This window comes from Chiroxiphia lanceolata, chromosome 3, assembly GCF_009829145.1.
Source record: "Chiroxiphia lanceolata isolate bChiLan1 chromosome 3, bChiLan1.pri, whole genome shotgun sequence".
Taxonomy (NCBI): domain Eukaryota; kingdom Metazoa; phylum Chordata; class Aves; order Passeriformes; family Pipridae; genus Chiroxiphia; species Chiroxiphia lanceolata.
Window position 1 is genome coordinate 55114682 of NC_045639.1, and position 14079 is coordinate 55128760.

General features: G+C 37.1%; 1 protein-coding gene across 1 annotated transcript; it reads right to left on the reverse strand.

Moving 5' to 3' along the window:
* Positions 1–555: 555 nt before the first annotated feature.
* LTV1 (LTV1 ribosome biogenesis factor) lies at positions 556–9546 on the reverse strand. Its single transcript, XM_032682814.1, has 11 exons — positions 9392–9546; positions 8634–8765; positions 7877–8065; positions 6774–6861; positions 5799–5919; positions 4796–5045; positions 3899–4026; positions 2881–3020; positions 2609–2661; positions 1678–1878; positions 556–1055 (listed from the first exon to the last, which is right to left on the reverse strand). Exons 1-11 carry the CDS (start codon positions 9392–9394, stop codon positions 942–944), a joined length of 1419 nt encoding a protein of 472 aa, XP_032538705.1. The 5' UTR covers positions 9395–9546; the 3' UTR covers positions 556–941.
* Positions 9547–14079: the final 4533 nt, after the last annotated feature.

Below are 14079 nucleotides of genomic sequence, written 5' to 3' on the forward strand. Positions count from 1 at the left end.
AACATTTAAGATCATACCGAGCCTCGATTCTGGGCGTCTGCTCATCTTCAAAAATTTGTATTGGGTCTTAAGCTTGTATTTCAATGAAACCAAACTGAATGCAAGACCTGAGGAATAGTATTTCAGGAAAATCAAGACCCTGACTATACAACATTTTCTAATTATCTACAACATTTTTCTAATTATCTCCTGTTTTGTTTGCCACACTACTCAGAGTGAATACTTTCAGCAAAGCCAATTCCAATAGCAACTGTAAGGGGTCACTGACTACTGTAACTGCAACACTTGTTGAAACAGATTTTATTTGCCATGAAACATAGAAGTCAGGTTAGGTAACAAGGATGTCTAGCTTACACAAGGGCTTTTCAGACACCTCTGCTTAGGAAAGGTTGTTCTACAGCTTTTGTAATAGTACCAAACCAACAAATAACCTACCCAGAAAAGAACCAAGGGGGAGTGGCTGAAAAATCCTTGACTTACAAAACTGTGCTATATCAAGGCACTATATTCAACCATCAGTATAAGGGAGAGAAGACATAAATGAAAATATTGCTATGTAAAATGAAATAATTTAATAGAAGAATCTAATCAGATCAAATCTGTAGGATTCAGCTGATTTGCTGAATATATTCAACAAATATATATATATAAAAAACTCCGTTCAGCGTGTAACAAAAATATTTTTAATTATTTTAATACATTTATACTGTAATGAAACTTTGCAACAGTTGCCTTGTCATTCATGACAGAATAAACATCCCTAACACATTGTTTTATGTAGAATTTCATTTCAGAAAGAATAACAAGTTACTGTGGTCTTGTTACAGTGAGATCTGAACAACTCCCTTTAAGCAGGACTGGCAAGGTTCTCCAGTTGGCAGTTCCCTTCTCAATACAAATCAGAACTTAGGGATGTTTCCACAATAAGCTTTTCAGTTTCATCAAGACAGTTTCAGTCCTTGAACGTTTTGTTTCAGATTGAGCAATTCTTTTTCTTGCCTCGTTTTCTCCAATTTGAAGGCAAGTTTGTTGGCTTTCTTCTCCATTCTGCGTTCCTATGCACATGAATAATTAGAAATTTACAAAATAGGAATTAACATGCAAAATCAAACAATTCTAATTAACTGTTCTAGATCATGAGAACAAGAGCAATCAGGACAATATTATCATTTATGGCACTAATTAGTAGAAGTCAAATTAATATGTGTACCACCAGGATTAACATCTTAAGTTACCTGAAGCTTCTAATATGCTGGCTATTTCTGTTTCTAAGAAAAACAGCTAGTATTTAATTGTGGGCAATTAGATTTTCCATTTTTTTTCCACTATTCCATAGTTGCTTTCAGATACTTTTCACTTTATGTAATCCGAAACATCATAAATGTTTCCTTTGCTACTCTAGATTGTAAGGAAATCTGAAGTTCCTTCCGCAGTTTTATCTGCAGTAGTGGCTACAATAACAAACCCAAAGTTTTGACATTGGAAACCAGGATGACAAAATTATCTTAACTTTCTCTCTAGTAGATTTTTTTTTTTAAGGAACAGTAATTAGTCCTTTGAGACCAGCAAGTTTTTTCCCATTACTTCCAGACATGAAAACAAGTGAGCTTTAAATAAAGTTCATAAGACAGATAATACAACATGGTTTTGCAAGGTCTTACTTAAAATAATAAGTACCTTTCGCTCCTCTTTTATTGCCTGTTTTCTAGCCTTGCGATCCTCTTTGCTCTCATCTTTGGAACGAGGTTGTGTTGATGCTTTTGGCAGGTCACTGCCATTAATCATTTGCATGCGTTCAACCTGCTTAGCGGTAAGACCTTTCTGAGGCAAGATATGTAGTGGAATTCCAGTCTTCTGAGAAATTTTTATTGGCTTGGGCTAAAATAGAGAGTGCATATGTATTAATGGTCCCTACTTTTCTCTACAAGAAGTGCACATCGCACTGCGTTAGCAGTATAAAAACATTAGATTCAGATTTGACAGTAATAAACATGTGAGTTTCCCCCATACTATTTTGTTCCTCCAGAAAAATGCACATTAATCCCAAAGTAAGAAATCAAATACATCTGTGAACAGAATCTAGCCTCCCAGAACATGAAAAACAATTTTCCCTTTTATTTAAATATTACTGAAAAGAAAAAAAAGAAAAGAACTTCAGTAGGCACTTAGTATTCCTTTATAAGCTTGCAAGAAAAAGGTTTCCTTTCAAACTTTGGAATATTGAGCTGTGCTCTAATGATGGGGAACATCTGGAAGGCCAAAGAACTAGAATAAACTGTTTCAAACTGCAGAAAAAAATCCGAACTAATACGTAGTTGTGAGACATGCATTATGCAAAGCTATATCATAGATAACAAAAAAGTGAATTCCTTGCTCTGTACGTTTCTGCCTAGCTATTACAGACATTTTGAACTGACTCAATTTTCCTTCTAATAGAAAAAAATATATCCAAACCCTTCTTTAGTGAAGAAATAATACCAGAGGCTAACACCCTCCCCAACTCTCTTTTCTGCTCCTTCTTTTAAAGCAGATACCCATTGAGAAAAAAATGCACATTTGTGTCAAGTTTTCCCAGTGTTATTCATTAGAATAAGTTTAATAATTTTACCTTTGATGGCTCCTTAATAAGGGTCGGATGATTATATAAGTTTGAATATGTACCTAGGGCACAAAGGAAAAAGAAAGCAGTGAAGGAGGGTTTGGAAAGAGAAATGAGGTAAGTTTATTATGAGTTGTATTACTACTTAGGCTTTGGAAATTCCTGCTGTTGTGCTCAGAGCATAAACTGTTTTACCTAAAGCACTGCTAGAAAAGTTCTGAGATCACCTATCATTTACTTTGAAGTCCTAGGAACAAACAAGCAAACTCCAAAATACTTACTCAAGATGGATTCACAATCCCATTTCTCTTTTGGTTCCTCAATAACTACAGATATTATTTCTTCCTTTTCTTCCTCACTTTCTTCATTTGCAGGAGAGTCCAAATCTTCACAGGGTTCAAGAGCATCCAATTTCACACAACTTTGAAGAAGTCCAGAGAAGAAAAAAATACAATTTATCTTTTCTTGAAAATGTGTAATTATGTAAAACCAGACTCCCTTCAGTAAAACTCCAAACCCAAGAAAGCTATTCCTAATGAAACTGGCACAAAAAATTAAGTTTCCTATGTAAGCCGCCTCAAAATAAACTAAAAACATTAGGACAACAGACACAGTCAACAAAAGAAATAATTCTGCATTTCAAAAGTATGTGGCACACAATACTTGTGACTGTAGGGCAGAAAGACAAGAGTTTGTAAGCAAGGCAGCAGAAGGGATTACCATGTCTTTCAATCAGGAAACACAAGACTAATGTGAGAACATTTAGACATTTATCTTTGGGACAATATCACCTGCTTTAAGACAAAGAGAACATACCATGGAAATGCAGTCTTACATTGACACAGAGTTGCTTTATAAGCACTGATTTTTGCAGGGCTACAAATACTGGTACGCATGCAACAGTTGCCCATGAGTCTATTATCATGTAACTAAGCATAAAGAAGAATCAGCTGCATACCAGAAGGACAGAATATACTTGGCTAAAGAGTCTGTTACAAACAAAAGTAAAGGTATAAGGAGAAAAATAAGTTACACTAAAAAGGGAAAGGAAGAATGCCTCTAGATACTACTTACACTAAGTTCAATACAATTGTAAAAAAAAAAGCATAAACTCACTAAAACAAACAAAATTCCTCCACTTAATTTTATCACAAAAATGGATAATACTCATATGCAGCTGCTTTTGTTGTGGGATGTAATCTTTGAGTACATGAACTTGGAACAACATACCCAAAATTTCAATATAAACACAGGATTACTTAATGACTTATGTGAAGCAGTACTTCTGGGAATACATACTTCTTTGCTTTTTCTTTGTAGTAATCATTCAGGACTTCTTGCAACCGAGCATTGTCTGTGTTAATATAGCCTTCTAACTCCACATTATCTAAGGCTCCAATTTCATCTTCATCAAATTGTTCATAAAACTAAAATAAAGAAGTGGATATCTGTAATTAGATCACATCTGTTGTGCAACTTCTTGACAGTTTAAATAAGATCCACACATTTCTTTTTATTTGCCCATTTTTCCTCTCCCCTCTCATTAGCTGAACAACTGCCAAACCCATCCGCAGTAGGATTTCCTCCTTACTGTCCTTAAAGCATGGGAGCCACAAAGTTATCTTATGATGTTAATTTATAAATCAGATTCTGGAAATGGTTCTTATTCATATCTATTATTTCAACCTGTACCTTAAGAAGCCTGTCACTGCTCAGTTCATGAATGTGTACTTTACCAGGCACCTGTACATGATTTGCTGTGTTGAGTCCTGAGATTAGCTCAGCTGGTTAGAGCATGGTGCTAATAACACCAAGGCTAGGGGTGTGACCCCCTATGGGCCATGTACTTAAGAGCTGGACCCTGTAATCCTTGTGGGTCCCTTCCAAGTTTGAATATTCTGTGATTCTATGAACTGAGCTTCTCAGACAAAGTGTAACACTAACTGTGAATGCTCATATAGCAACTGGAGTAATTTTGTTTAATTCTATCAGTGTTAGACCTTTCAAGAGCAATAACCCAGGTAACACAAGCCTCAGTACACAGTATTAAATGCGGAATAGACGCAAAGAACAGATGTTTGATGCCCTGACTATTGAAGGCAGCAAAAATTTGCATGAGACACCACCTGATGGAATGAATCAACAGACAAAGAAGCATTTAACACCCTTAACAGTTACACTCTTGAGCTGCCTCACCTTCTCAAATCTGTCATCCAAAAGGGTTAACTGCTCATTCCGTCTTATTACTGAAGATGTCATAGAATATTCTGTGAAACGACTCCTGGTTTCTTCTTGCATAAAAAGAAATTCTTTTGCCTGTCCATTAACCCCATCATCTGATAAAGGACCTTCTGAATCATAGTCTTTATCACTACTGCAACTATCCTTCTCATCACTATCATCCTCCATATCTTCCCATTCATCTTCATCCTCAGCATCTGATCCCCTTGAACAAAAGTACAAAACAGTTTTAGAATAATACATGGACCTTTCCATAGCTCTGACCAATGCTGAGTTACCTGAAACAATTTGGCAATAACAAATTCAAACGCTGAGAGGGAAAGATAAAAAGTGATTATCTTGAAGCCAGTAAAAGAAAAACAAGTTTAGCAGAAACTGTGTTGCCAAAGTCAGCATTACACTACTTTTTTCTGAAAGCTGAAAACATTTCTGGTAACTGCTGGATCACAGATTTGTGTACTATGAGTGGAGTTACGCTTACATTCAGCTGTACTTTTTGAAGCAGAATAATATTAGCTGCACTCTTGAATACTAAAATGAGAAAAATTTCTCATTGTTCATAAAATTATGAGATGATATCTAAACCTAAACAAATAAAATGCAAAATCTGTAAGGTTCCAGAAACAACAGATAGCCTTTATCCATACTATTACTGATGTATTTTACATGTGATAGATGGCAATGTTTAAGTAGTTTAAGAATACTATTATTACAAACATTGCATGTAAACAATGAGCTCAAAGTAACAAATGAAACCCATCTCCTGGATAACATAAGAAAATTTGGTTTTTTAAGCTACCATTCACATAATACAAGGTAATGCTTTTATTCTTTTAATACACCAAGTATTCAAATTTGAAATCTGAAACCATTCTGGTTTCCTATACCACCACATGAAATAGCAAATAGCATCTTTCCTATTTACATATGTCAAACAGTTCAACAAAGTTCTATCTACCGCTTCTGTGGTTCATTTGCTTGTAGAACAAAATCATCTTCCAGGATATTTTCAGGATTGTCAAAGTCAAAATCATCATCAAGAGCTGCAACAATATCTGGGTCAAAATCTAGTCGTGGTCCTAGAGAGTTAAAAAAACAGAACAATACATAAGTATGTAAGTTTTTCTGCCATTACAAAACCAATCCAGCTAGACTGTTAATTTGCAATAAGGAAGGCTCAAACGAAAGAATCACAAAATTCCTCATGAATATTTGTAGATTTGATACAAGCCAGGGCAAGTCACCATCCTCTTGTCAATTTTTACCATTCAGAAAAAACATTCCTCAGAGATCTTAAGCTTCCATAAATGCATTTTAATATAGAATATTATAGTAGAAAAAATATCCAAGTTAAAGTACCACATGATCAATTAGCAACCCTAGTTCCCAATCCTACAATTCTAAAAGGTTAGAAAGTGTTTCTCTACTGCAATTAACAGATGTGTCTTTAGCACCCTTCTGTCAGGACGAGAGAGAACTGCCGCAAATCCTTTCTGTTATAAAATATGAAGACAGCTGTAGACTACAAAAGTGTATTCACAGTCTGTTAACTGAAATAATACTAAGGAAGGAATGTAAACAGTCCTCAGCATTTGAAAAGAAATTTTGAGTGAAAATCCAGTTCCAGACTTGAATTCAAACAGTTGGAGTAATAAATTAATAGTATTATCTACAGTTTTCCCCTTTTATTAGCTTATATTTTGCTACACAATAGTAAGTGCTCATAGATTCTGCCCTCTCCAAGCAAAGTTAAAAAGTTCTTACTAGTGTATCACAGAAATAGTCTCAAATTGTAACACAGGTCTCTCATAGATCATTCTTTATGTCTCCTATTCAGCCTGCTCTAAACTAACAAGTATGACACCACAATCAAAGCCATAATTATCACCTATTTCCTACATGGCAACTCACATAACAAAAAGGTAAACGATACCTGAAACAGGAGCAGCTTTATTTAACAAGCCCACATCCTCTTCAAACTCTGTGGCAAATACTGAGGAAGGTAACTTAATAGATGGAGCCTTAGAAAAGGAAACAAAATAACATCATCACAATATATTTGTTCTCAGCTTCTCCTTTGAGCTCATGTTAAAAAAAAGGTGCAGATACTCATGTGACCCAAAGAAAGTCTGTGAGTACTACTTAAATATTAAGACAAGCGTTACTTGATCAGTGGCAAATTTTCAAAGTTATGCAATGAAAGCTAGGTAAAGTGTTGGTAGCTTTAATTCTCACGTCAATATTCTCCAGGTATAGAGACAGTATTTTTTGCTGTACATCAGGCACATTGAAATTTGTATTTTTTTTTGTTTTGGAAAATACTAACAAACATTTGGAATCACCCCTTTATTGAAAGGCTTATTAAAAGCTTCATAACATATCCATCTAATCTAACTTTAAATCTTATGTAGTATCACCAAACTGTACCTGAAAGGTATTTCTGACTAAGAACATTGGTTTTGACTAAAATTACAGTATTTGGTTAAATTAAACTCCCTCAATTAAACTGTCAATGGCACAGATCATTCCTTCAAAGTAATTACTGATTTTCCATTCCAATGTGATTCAGCATCATGAAATTCTACACGTTATTCCAGCAACTGAAACGTTTGTTTTTTATTCCCTCTGGGTTTTGCTGCATTCCGCTTTAAAAACATGGTGTGCTGGTAATGTAACCTGGCATATTCATAACTCCCAGAGCATTCAAAAGTTCTAAAAACCTTAAAAACAAACACCCACCCCAGAAAAACACGTGACTTGTTCAAACAAATACCTTTGTAAGCCATCTCTGTAAAGAAAAGTTTGTCAGGGGTACATGAAGTGTTTAACACTGCACTAGCAAAATAATGTTCATCAATAAACTCTGGCTTGTCAACTTTTGGTTTTATTTGTAGGAAAGTCTGATCGTGGGTCAAAGGGATCTTTTTATATAGAGGGAGATCACAGTCACAGTAACGTTTGCTGAATACGGTTATTGTGTCTGCAGGATACTAAACTCCAAAGAACAGCATAATCATTAGCAAAAATACTACTTACTGAAATTCTCTGAATTTCATCTTCTATGTGCCCCTCATTTGTAACAATGATTCTGCTTTGCTGTCCACGCACAGAAGGGACCAGCTCAGAGGGACCAGAGGCTTCTTTCAGATGCTGCAAATAGTCATAGTCATCATCAAAGAAGACGCCGTACTTCCGCTGCTCTTCCCTTCTTTGCTCCTCATGCCCCTTGGAAGGAGGGCAAAAAGAAAATAGAAAAAAGAAATACATCTAGTTAATGTATAATTAATAAATAAATGTATAAAAAATAATAAAAATAAATACATTACTTAAGTTCATTTAAAACTAATTAGCAAAAAGAAGAGTAACATCAATTGAGAATGCCTGAATTCTAAAGTCCTGGTAGTCCTCTCTCCACTCATTACCTGCACAAAAACTAATTAGAATCTTGTAATCAGCTGGTTCAGTGTTTGGGTGCTGTCTGAGCAGGACCTTAGACAACTTTTTCCACCAGCAATAAAACTTACAAAGCCTGTTTTACCAAAGTGGGTCAGGTAAGTTTTGTTGTTGTTTTTAAAATATATTTATATCCCTAATGCCAGTTAGTCATCCTTCAACCACCATGTAGTAACTCACAACTATCAAACTCCCTACAACATCCTTTTCTTTTTAATAAGCTGGACTAAATATTACCTTCTGTCAGAGTATGTTTTTATATTGTACGACTGCAAAACAACTTTTTTCTCCACAGCATTTCTTATCTGAATGAACCTCAATATTAAAAGTCAGTATTTACTTTCTGTGTAGGCAGCAGAACCCTCTGGGGAGCAGTATCATCAGCAGCAAGTGGATCCCTCTGACTTCTGTGCACTAAGTGAAACGTTACTGCCCTCTTCTTCTCTATGAAGGGTTTCTTCTTCTTGTGAGGCTGCAAAAGGGTATTTGGTTAACCATTAATACAAAATGAAAAATTAAATGCACCTACAAAGAATATTTTGTCTAGAGTGTGCTATTCATTTTAAAACAATACTTTACAAACATATGTTTGGAGACAAAGCAAAAGAGACTAGTGGTGGCTTAACTCATCTCACCAAATGCACAACAGATATTTCATAGGTTCCAACAGCACATGCCGCTTATTCAGCTGACAAAAGGCAGGTACAATAAATATTTGCTAGTACCCTAAACAGTTTAACATATAACCCTAGAAAGGAATTCTTAAGTAACTACAACAAATTTCATCCAGGAAACACAGGAAACCGACATGAGGAAATTCATCGAGACACACCTAGCTTCTGGAAAATTGTCTGGACAGTGTTCCTACGCCAGCAATTCAACACCAGCCAGGAGGACTAGAAACAGACATGGTTCTAACATCGAAAATATAAGCCTTTTCTACAGGCTAGCACATCTGACTCGGGGAAATGCTTTTATGAAGGTTTCTGGCTTTACTTACCCACCAAAACGCGTTATAGCAGATATATGCAATCTAGGGGCTGCTCTAACCTGCCTTCCTCACCCGGTAGCTCCGAGCACACAACACGACCCACTCACCATGGCGCTGCCCCCCGGTCGCGGGGACCGTTCCCGCCACTCCCGGTGCCCCCAACCCCGCTCGCTCCACGCAGTCCAGGCCTCAGCTCCGCCAAGCCCCGGCCGCCATCTTGGAATAGACCACTCAAAACGGGGGAAACGCGATAGGCAGCCGCTCCGGGTAGGTTTGGGGCTTTTTCTTCTTCACTGTAAAAAAAAAAAAAACGACGGCGTTTTCTCAGACTAAAATAGTATTTTATTAAAAGAGAGGTTCTGAGAACGCAAGGGAGGTTGCTTTTTCCCGCCCGCCAGAGACACATTTTCCCGTTTCTCCCCCCAAACTAGTGGTTCCGCCCGCCAGCGGCCTCTCTGGCAGAGCCGTGTGCGGGAGCCAAGGGACAACGCGCATGCGCAGAGGCCGTGCCGCCGCTCGCAGGAAGAGGCGGGGGAGGGCGGGGCTTGGTTAGAGGAAAGTGTGGGGAGTGGGGTCTGAATTTGAAGGGTGAGAAATAAGTAACACGTAGTCATATTGAGAGTGTTTTGCCATATTTGAGTTCTTATTTCTTACGAGGAAAGGCTGAGGGAGCTGGGCCTGTTCAGAGAAGAGACGACCCAGCAGGGGACCTCATCAATGTCCATAAGTATCTGAAGGGAGGGTGTCAGGAGGATGGAGTCTGGCTCTTTTCGGTGGTGCCGAGCAATAGGACAGGAGGCAATGGGCAGAAACTGATGCACAGGAAGTTCCACCTGCGCATGAGGAAGAACCTCCTTACTGTGTGGATGACTGAGCACTGGAACAGATTGTCCAGTCTCCCTCCCTGGAGATACTCAAGAGCCGTCTGGACACAATCCTGTGCCGTGTGCTCCAGGGTGATCCTGCTTGAGCAGGGAGGTTGGACCAGGTGACCCACTGTGGTCCCTTCCAACCTGACCCATTCTGTGGTTCTGTGATATGACACATTAGCTGTAGAAATTTTACCTATGCTGCACAGTGCACAGACAGTGCTGTGCACAGACACAGGCACGCACATACAGGCTCCTTGCTGAGAAAGAGAAAAGTATGCTTGGTATTTTAGGAATAGGATGTAAACCTGTTTTGTTACATTTCAAAAAGAAAGTGTAAAACAGAAGGGACAGGGTTTTTTCCTATGTTCATACAAGCAAATAACAACAGCTAAGAAGAGCTTGTTACTGATAATTCAGAAAAATTATCCAAATTATGCGTGTATATGTATACAACTAAATATATATGCATATGTGTACCTTAAAATATTAGCTTCAGTCATATTTGAGTGGATTTCACTGGCTCTCAGTAGGTGTCACTAAAGCTCCGAAAGAACCCAAATTTTCACTGTTCTGGTTGTTATTTTCTGAAGTTTTGCATCTTTACCATCAGGTTTCATCACATCACTCTTAAGGAAGTGCACAAACTAATCTGATCAGCTCCATCAGTTGAAATTAGCTCTGGATTTATCAATGCAAAGGCTAGAGTTTCCTCTTGCAAAAAGTACATGGTGAGCATCTTGTTGCCATCTGAAGGTTGTAGTAGGCACTCAGGATACAAAAAGGTGTCCTTTGACTGCATGCTGCAAATTTACAGGTTTTTCAGGACTGCACCTCACTGCAGAAACTCCTCCCTATAGTGTGTCTGTACTGTAAACCCAGTGACAGGTAGAATAGCAGAGCTGGCTTTTCAGAAGGTAATTAAGACCAGAATCACTCAGCTGTTGAAAACACGGTGCTTAGCATTTATCTGTGGGGTAATGATGTAGATTAGATTAGTCCTTATTGCTTCCAGGTCCCAGACATAGCTCTGGCATACACAGAAGTGCAAAATACTTGTACATAGACTTGGTGACAGGATTACACTTCACAGTCCCATAAATCTGGTGACCTCCCTATCTAATAATGGCAGTACTGTCATTCCATATACCCCAAATCTGGTCTAGAAGCATTGTATCAGTTTGGAAGTGGGAAAAATGAGCTTTTGCTCTCAACTGTGTGGCTAATCAGCTGTTTCATATGTGTAAGTTAAGTTTACCTGTTTCATTAAGTCTGAGGGTTTTCTGTCTTGCTTTCATTCGCATCCCCACCCTGAATTTCCTGGTTGGATTCTAAGCATTTAGGGGGAAGGATATGTTTTATATGTTCACACAGAGAATAAAACAACAGGCTCCCTCCCATATCACAGAAGATTGATAATGTATACAAACAGTAATACATCTGGAAATCAGTTTTAAGATTAAGGATTAACAATAATAAGCATCACGTTGCCTCCTTTGTTGATCCCTAAGGGTGAGTCATCTCCTTCCAACTGATTTATGATACATCAAAATTCAAAATTTAGTATCACATGTATTTGAAATGTATATGAGAGAGTCTCTTGGAGACTCTGCTTAAGCTTCTCATTTCATCCAAGCCTTACAGGGTCATCCATCCGACTGTATTCTCTCACTGGCTTCTTTGCAGAGACTCTTCACACTTTAAACTCAGCAAAGAGCATCTACAGAGACTAAGGGGAAAAGTGCTCAGGTTACTAACCATTTCTTTTATGCTTGCAGAAGAAGAATGGTCAATATTGAAATGGTCTATCAAGGCAGACACTTAAAAAATAATATGCTGGAAGCATATCCTTAACATGATCATCAACTTGCCTTCCGTGTGAGGAAATTTATGATAATATTTTTGTCTTAGTTCTTGCAAAGCAGAAATTATTGCAAAGTATTGTCAGTCACTTTGTAATGTTAAAAAATTGGCAGACACACTGCAGACTAGGTTGATCCCTCAGCTATGCAGATCAGTTTTGTCCATGTGCAGTGAGTGTAATTCTGTTGCAAATCTACTGTCAATGACACTTGAACTAGTGAAAACCACTTCTTGATGATAAAAAAAAATTGGGAAACTGGAACATGGATTAGGTCTCTGAACCACTGAGCTATCACTCTTTATTTTTATACCAAGTATCACTTCACTGAACACACCACTACACAATACACCATTCACGAGGGAGCTACCAGATATGTTTGAAGGACCTCAGAAATCCAAAGGAAGATTTTAGGAACCTTTCTTCATCTCAATTCCATGAAGAGGGGTTTTTAATTTAATTTGGTCTCTTAGTTTAAGTCTTTTATATATGTCCATGTACATGCTAAAGATTCAAGAACAAAATATTTTCTGTAAAGATTTTCTGAACAATTTTATTGAGGCAATTTTCTTAATTTTCTATTTGTATATATTAATTCATATATATCTATCATTCAAAGAGCTAAACAGTTGTCTAGGGCACTTGGAACTGTGCACAAGCAGACTATCCTATAGTTGTGTACAACTGATTAGCACGCTTTTTTTTCTTGTTAAATAAAAACACCATAATGCAAGCCTAATATATGTACTGTATAAAAATCCCAATACATATTTTATATTTTTCAGATGATGATATTGGAATATATTTGTGTGCATGTATATATATATATATATAAAATAGTGTATGTATATATATACACTACATTACAGATAAAACCTCAAGAAGCAGCTATCATTAATTTGTAATAATTCCAGTATTCCAGTTACTTATATTCTCAGATATCAATACACCTGTGTAAAATGTAGTATCAGATCAGCCAATTCTTTATAGTTACCATAATCAATCACACTGAGTCAAGTTGCCAAAGTATAGGTAGATGCATCCTTTTTACAGTTATGTGAAATATGCCCTCCATAAGCTGAAAAGTTATTGGTATTGATTCTCCACAGCTTTACATGTTTTGAAAGTAATGAAATGTGGAAAGTACACTTTAAAGAGACAGGAATTCTAAGCTGAAAATGTTTCAGATACATTTTGTGTAGTTACCAGTAACTATCTAGCATGCCAGGCAATGGGGAACCAAGGCTTGAATTTTGTTTGCCTTAGCTTACTTGTAAATAGGAACATTTAATGAAATTCAAGCAAGTTACTTTGAGCATAGTTTGTTTCTATTTCCAAGCAAACTAATAGAAACAATAAAGTCTAAGAACTGTCCCAGTGCATATTAATAGGTGATACTCTCCATTACATGCTGCAAAATTTTAATTCCAATGAATTCACGTGAAAATTTCATTTTAGGTGATTGTGCTGCCTTACAGTATATTCAACTCATAAGAATCTTCTGGTTTTACTGGACCCTCCAAAGACACTACTGGAACACTGATGTGGAGGGGTTATCAACCTTCCTTACTGGAGTCGTCTCTCAGAGGTGTCCATGCGGACTTGATTGGAAGAGACATGTGTACAACAATTCCTACTACTGAGTAGTACCTTGCCCTGGCAAATTGCAGCTCTACCAAAGGCATACATGTTCTTGAATGGTCCGTGTTTAAGGTACATTTGGATCTACAAAGCATGGCATACTAATAATGTCTTTATTTACTGTTTGAGCTATTCTGTAAAATCCTGGGAGAGGACGCAATTTATTAGCTCCTGAGCGTAAAGCAATGTGGTCTACAGCATTCTTGTGCCTCTCTCAGATTTACAGTTTGGTTGTAAATGGAATTCTATTTCTCTTTTAGGGAAAAAAAAGAAGTCTTAAAAGCTATTTAAATGGTTGCAGGCAATTAAGCACGTGCCATCTCCACACCCTTCCCACCTTGCGTACGCAGTCCCATTCAAACAAGTCATTTATATATTTTTGTTTGAAATCACACCCGCTAAAATAATAATCCAAAACACAGTA

Excerpts from the sequence above, each read along its gene's own strand:
- LTV1 (XM_032682814.1), bottom strand. Across the intron at positions 5,046-5,798 it reads GCAAATGAACCACAGAAGCG|GGGATCAGATGCTGAGGATG; the intron begins GTAGATAGAACT and ends CTTTTGTTCAAG. Across the intron at positions 1,879-2,608 it reads TTATTAAGGAGCCATCAAAG|CCCAAGCCAATAAAAATTTC; the intron begins GTAAAATTATTA and ends TCTCTATTTTAG.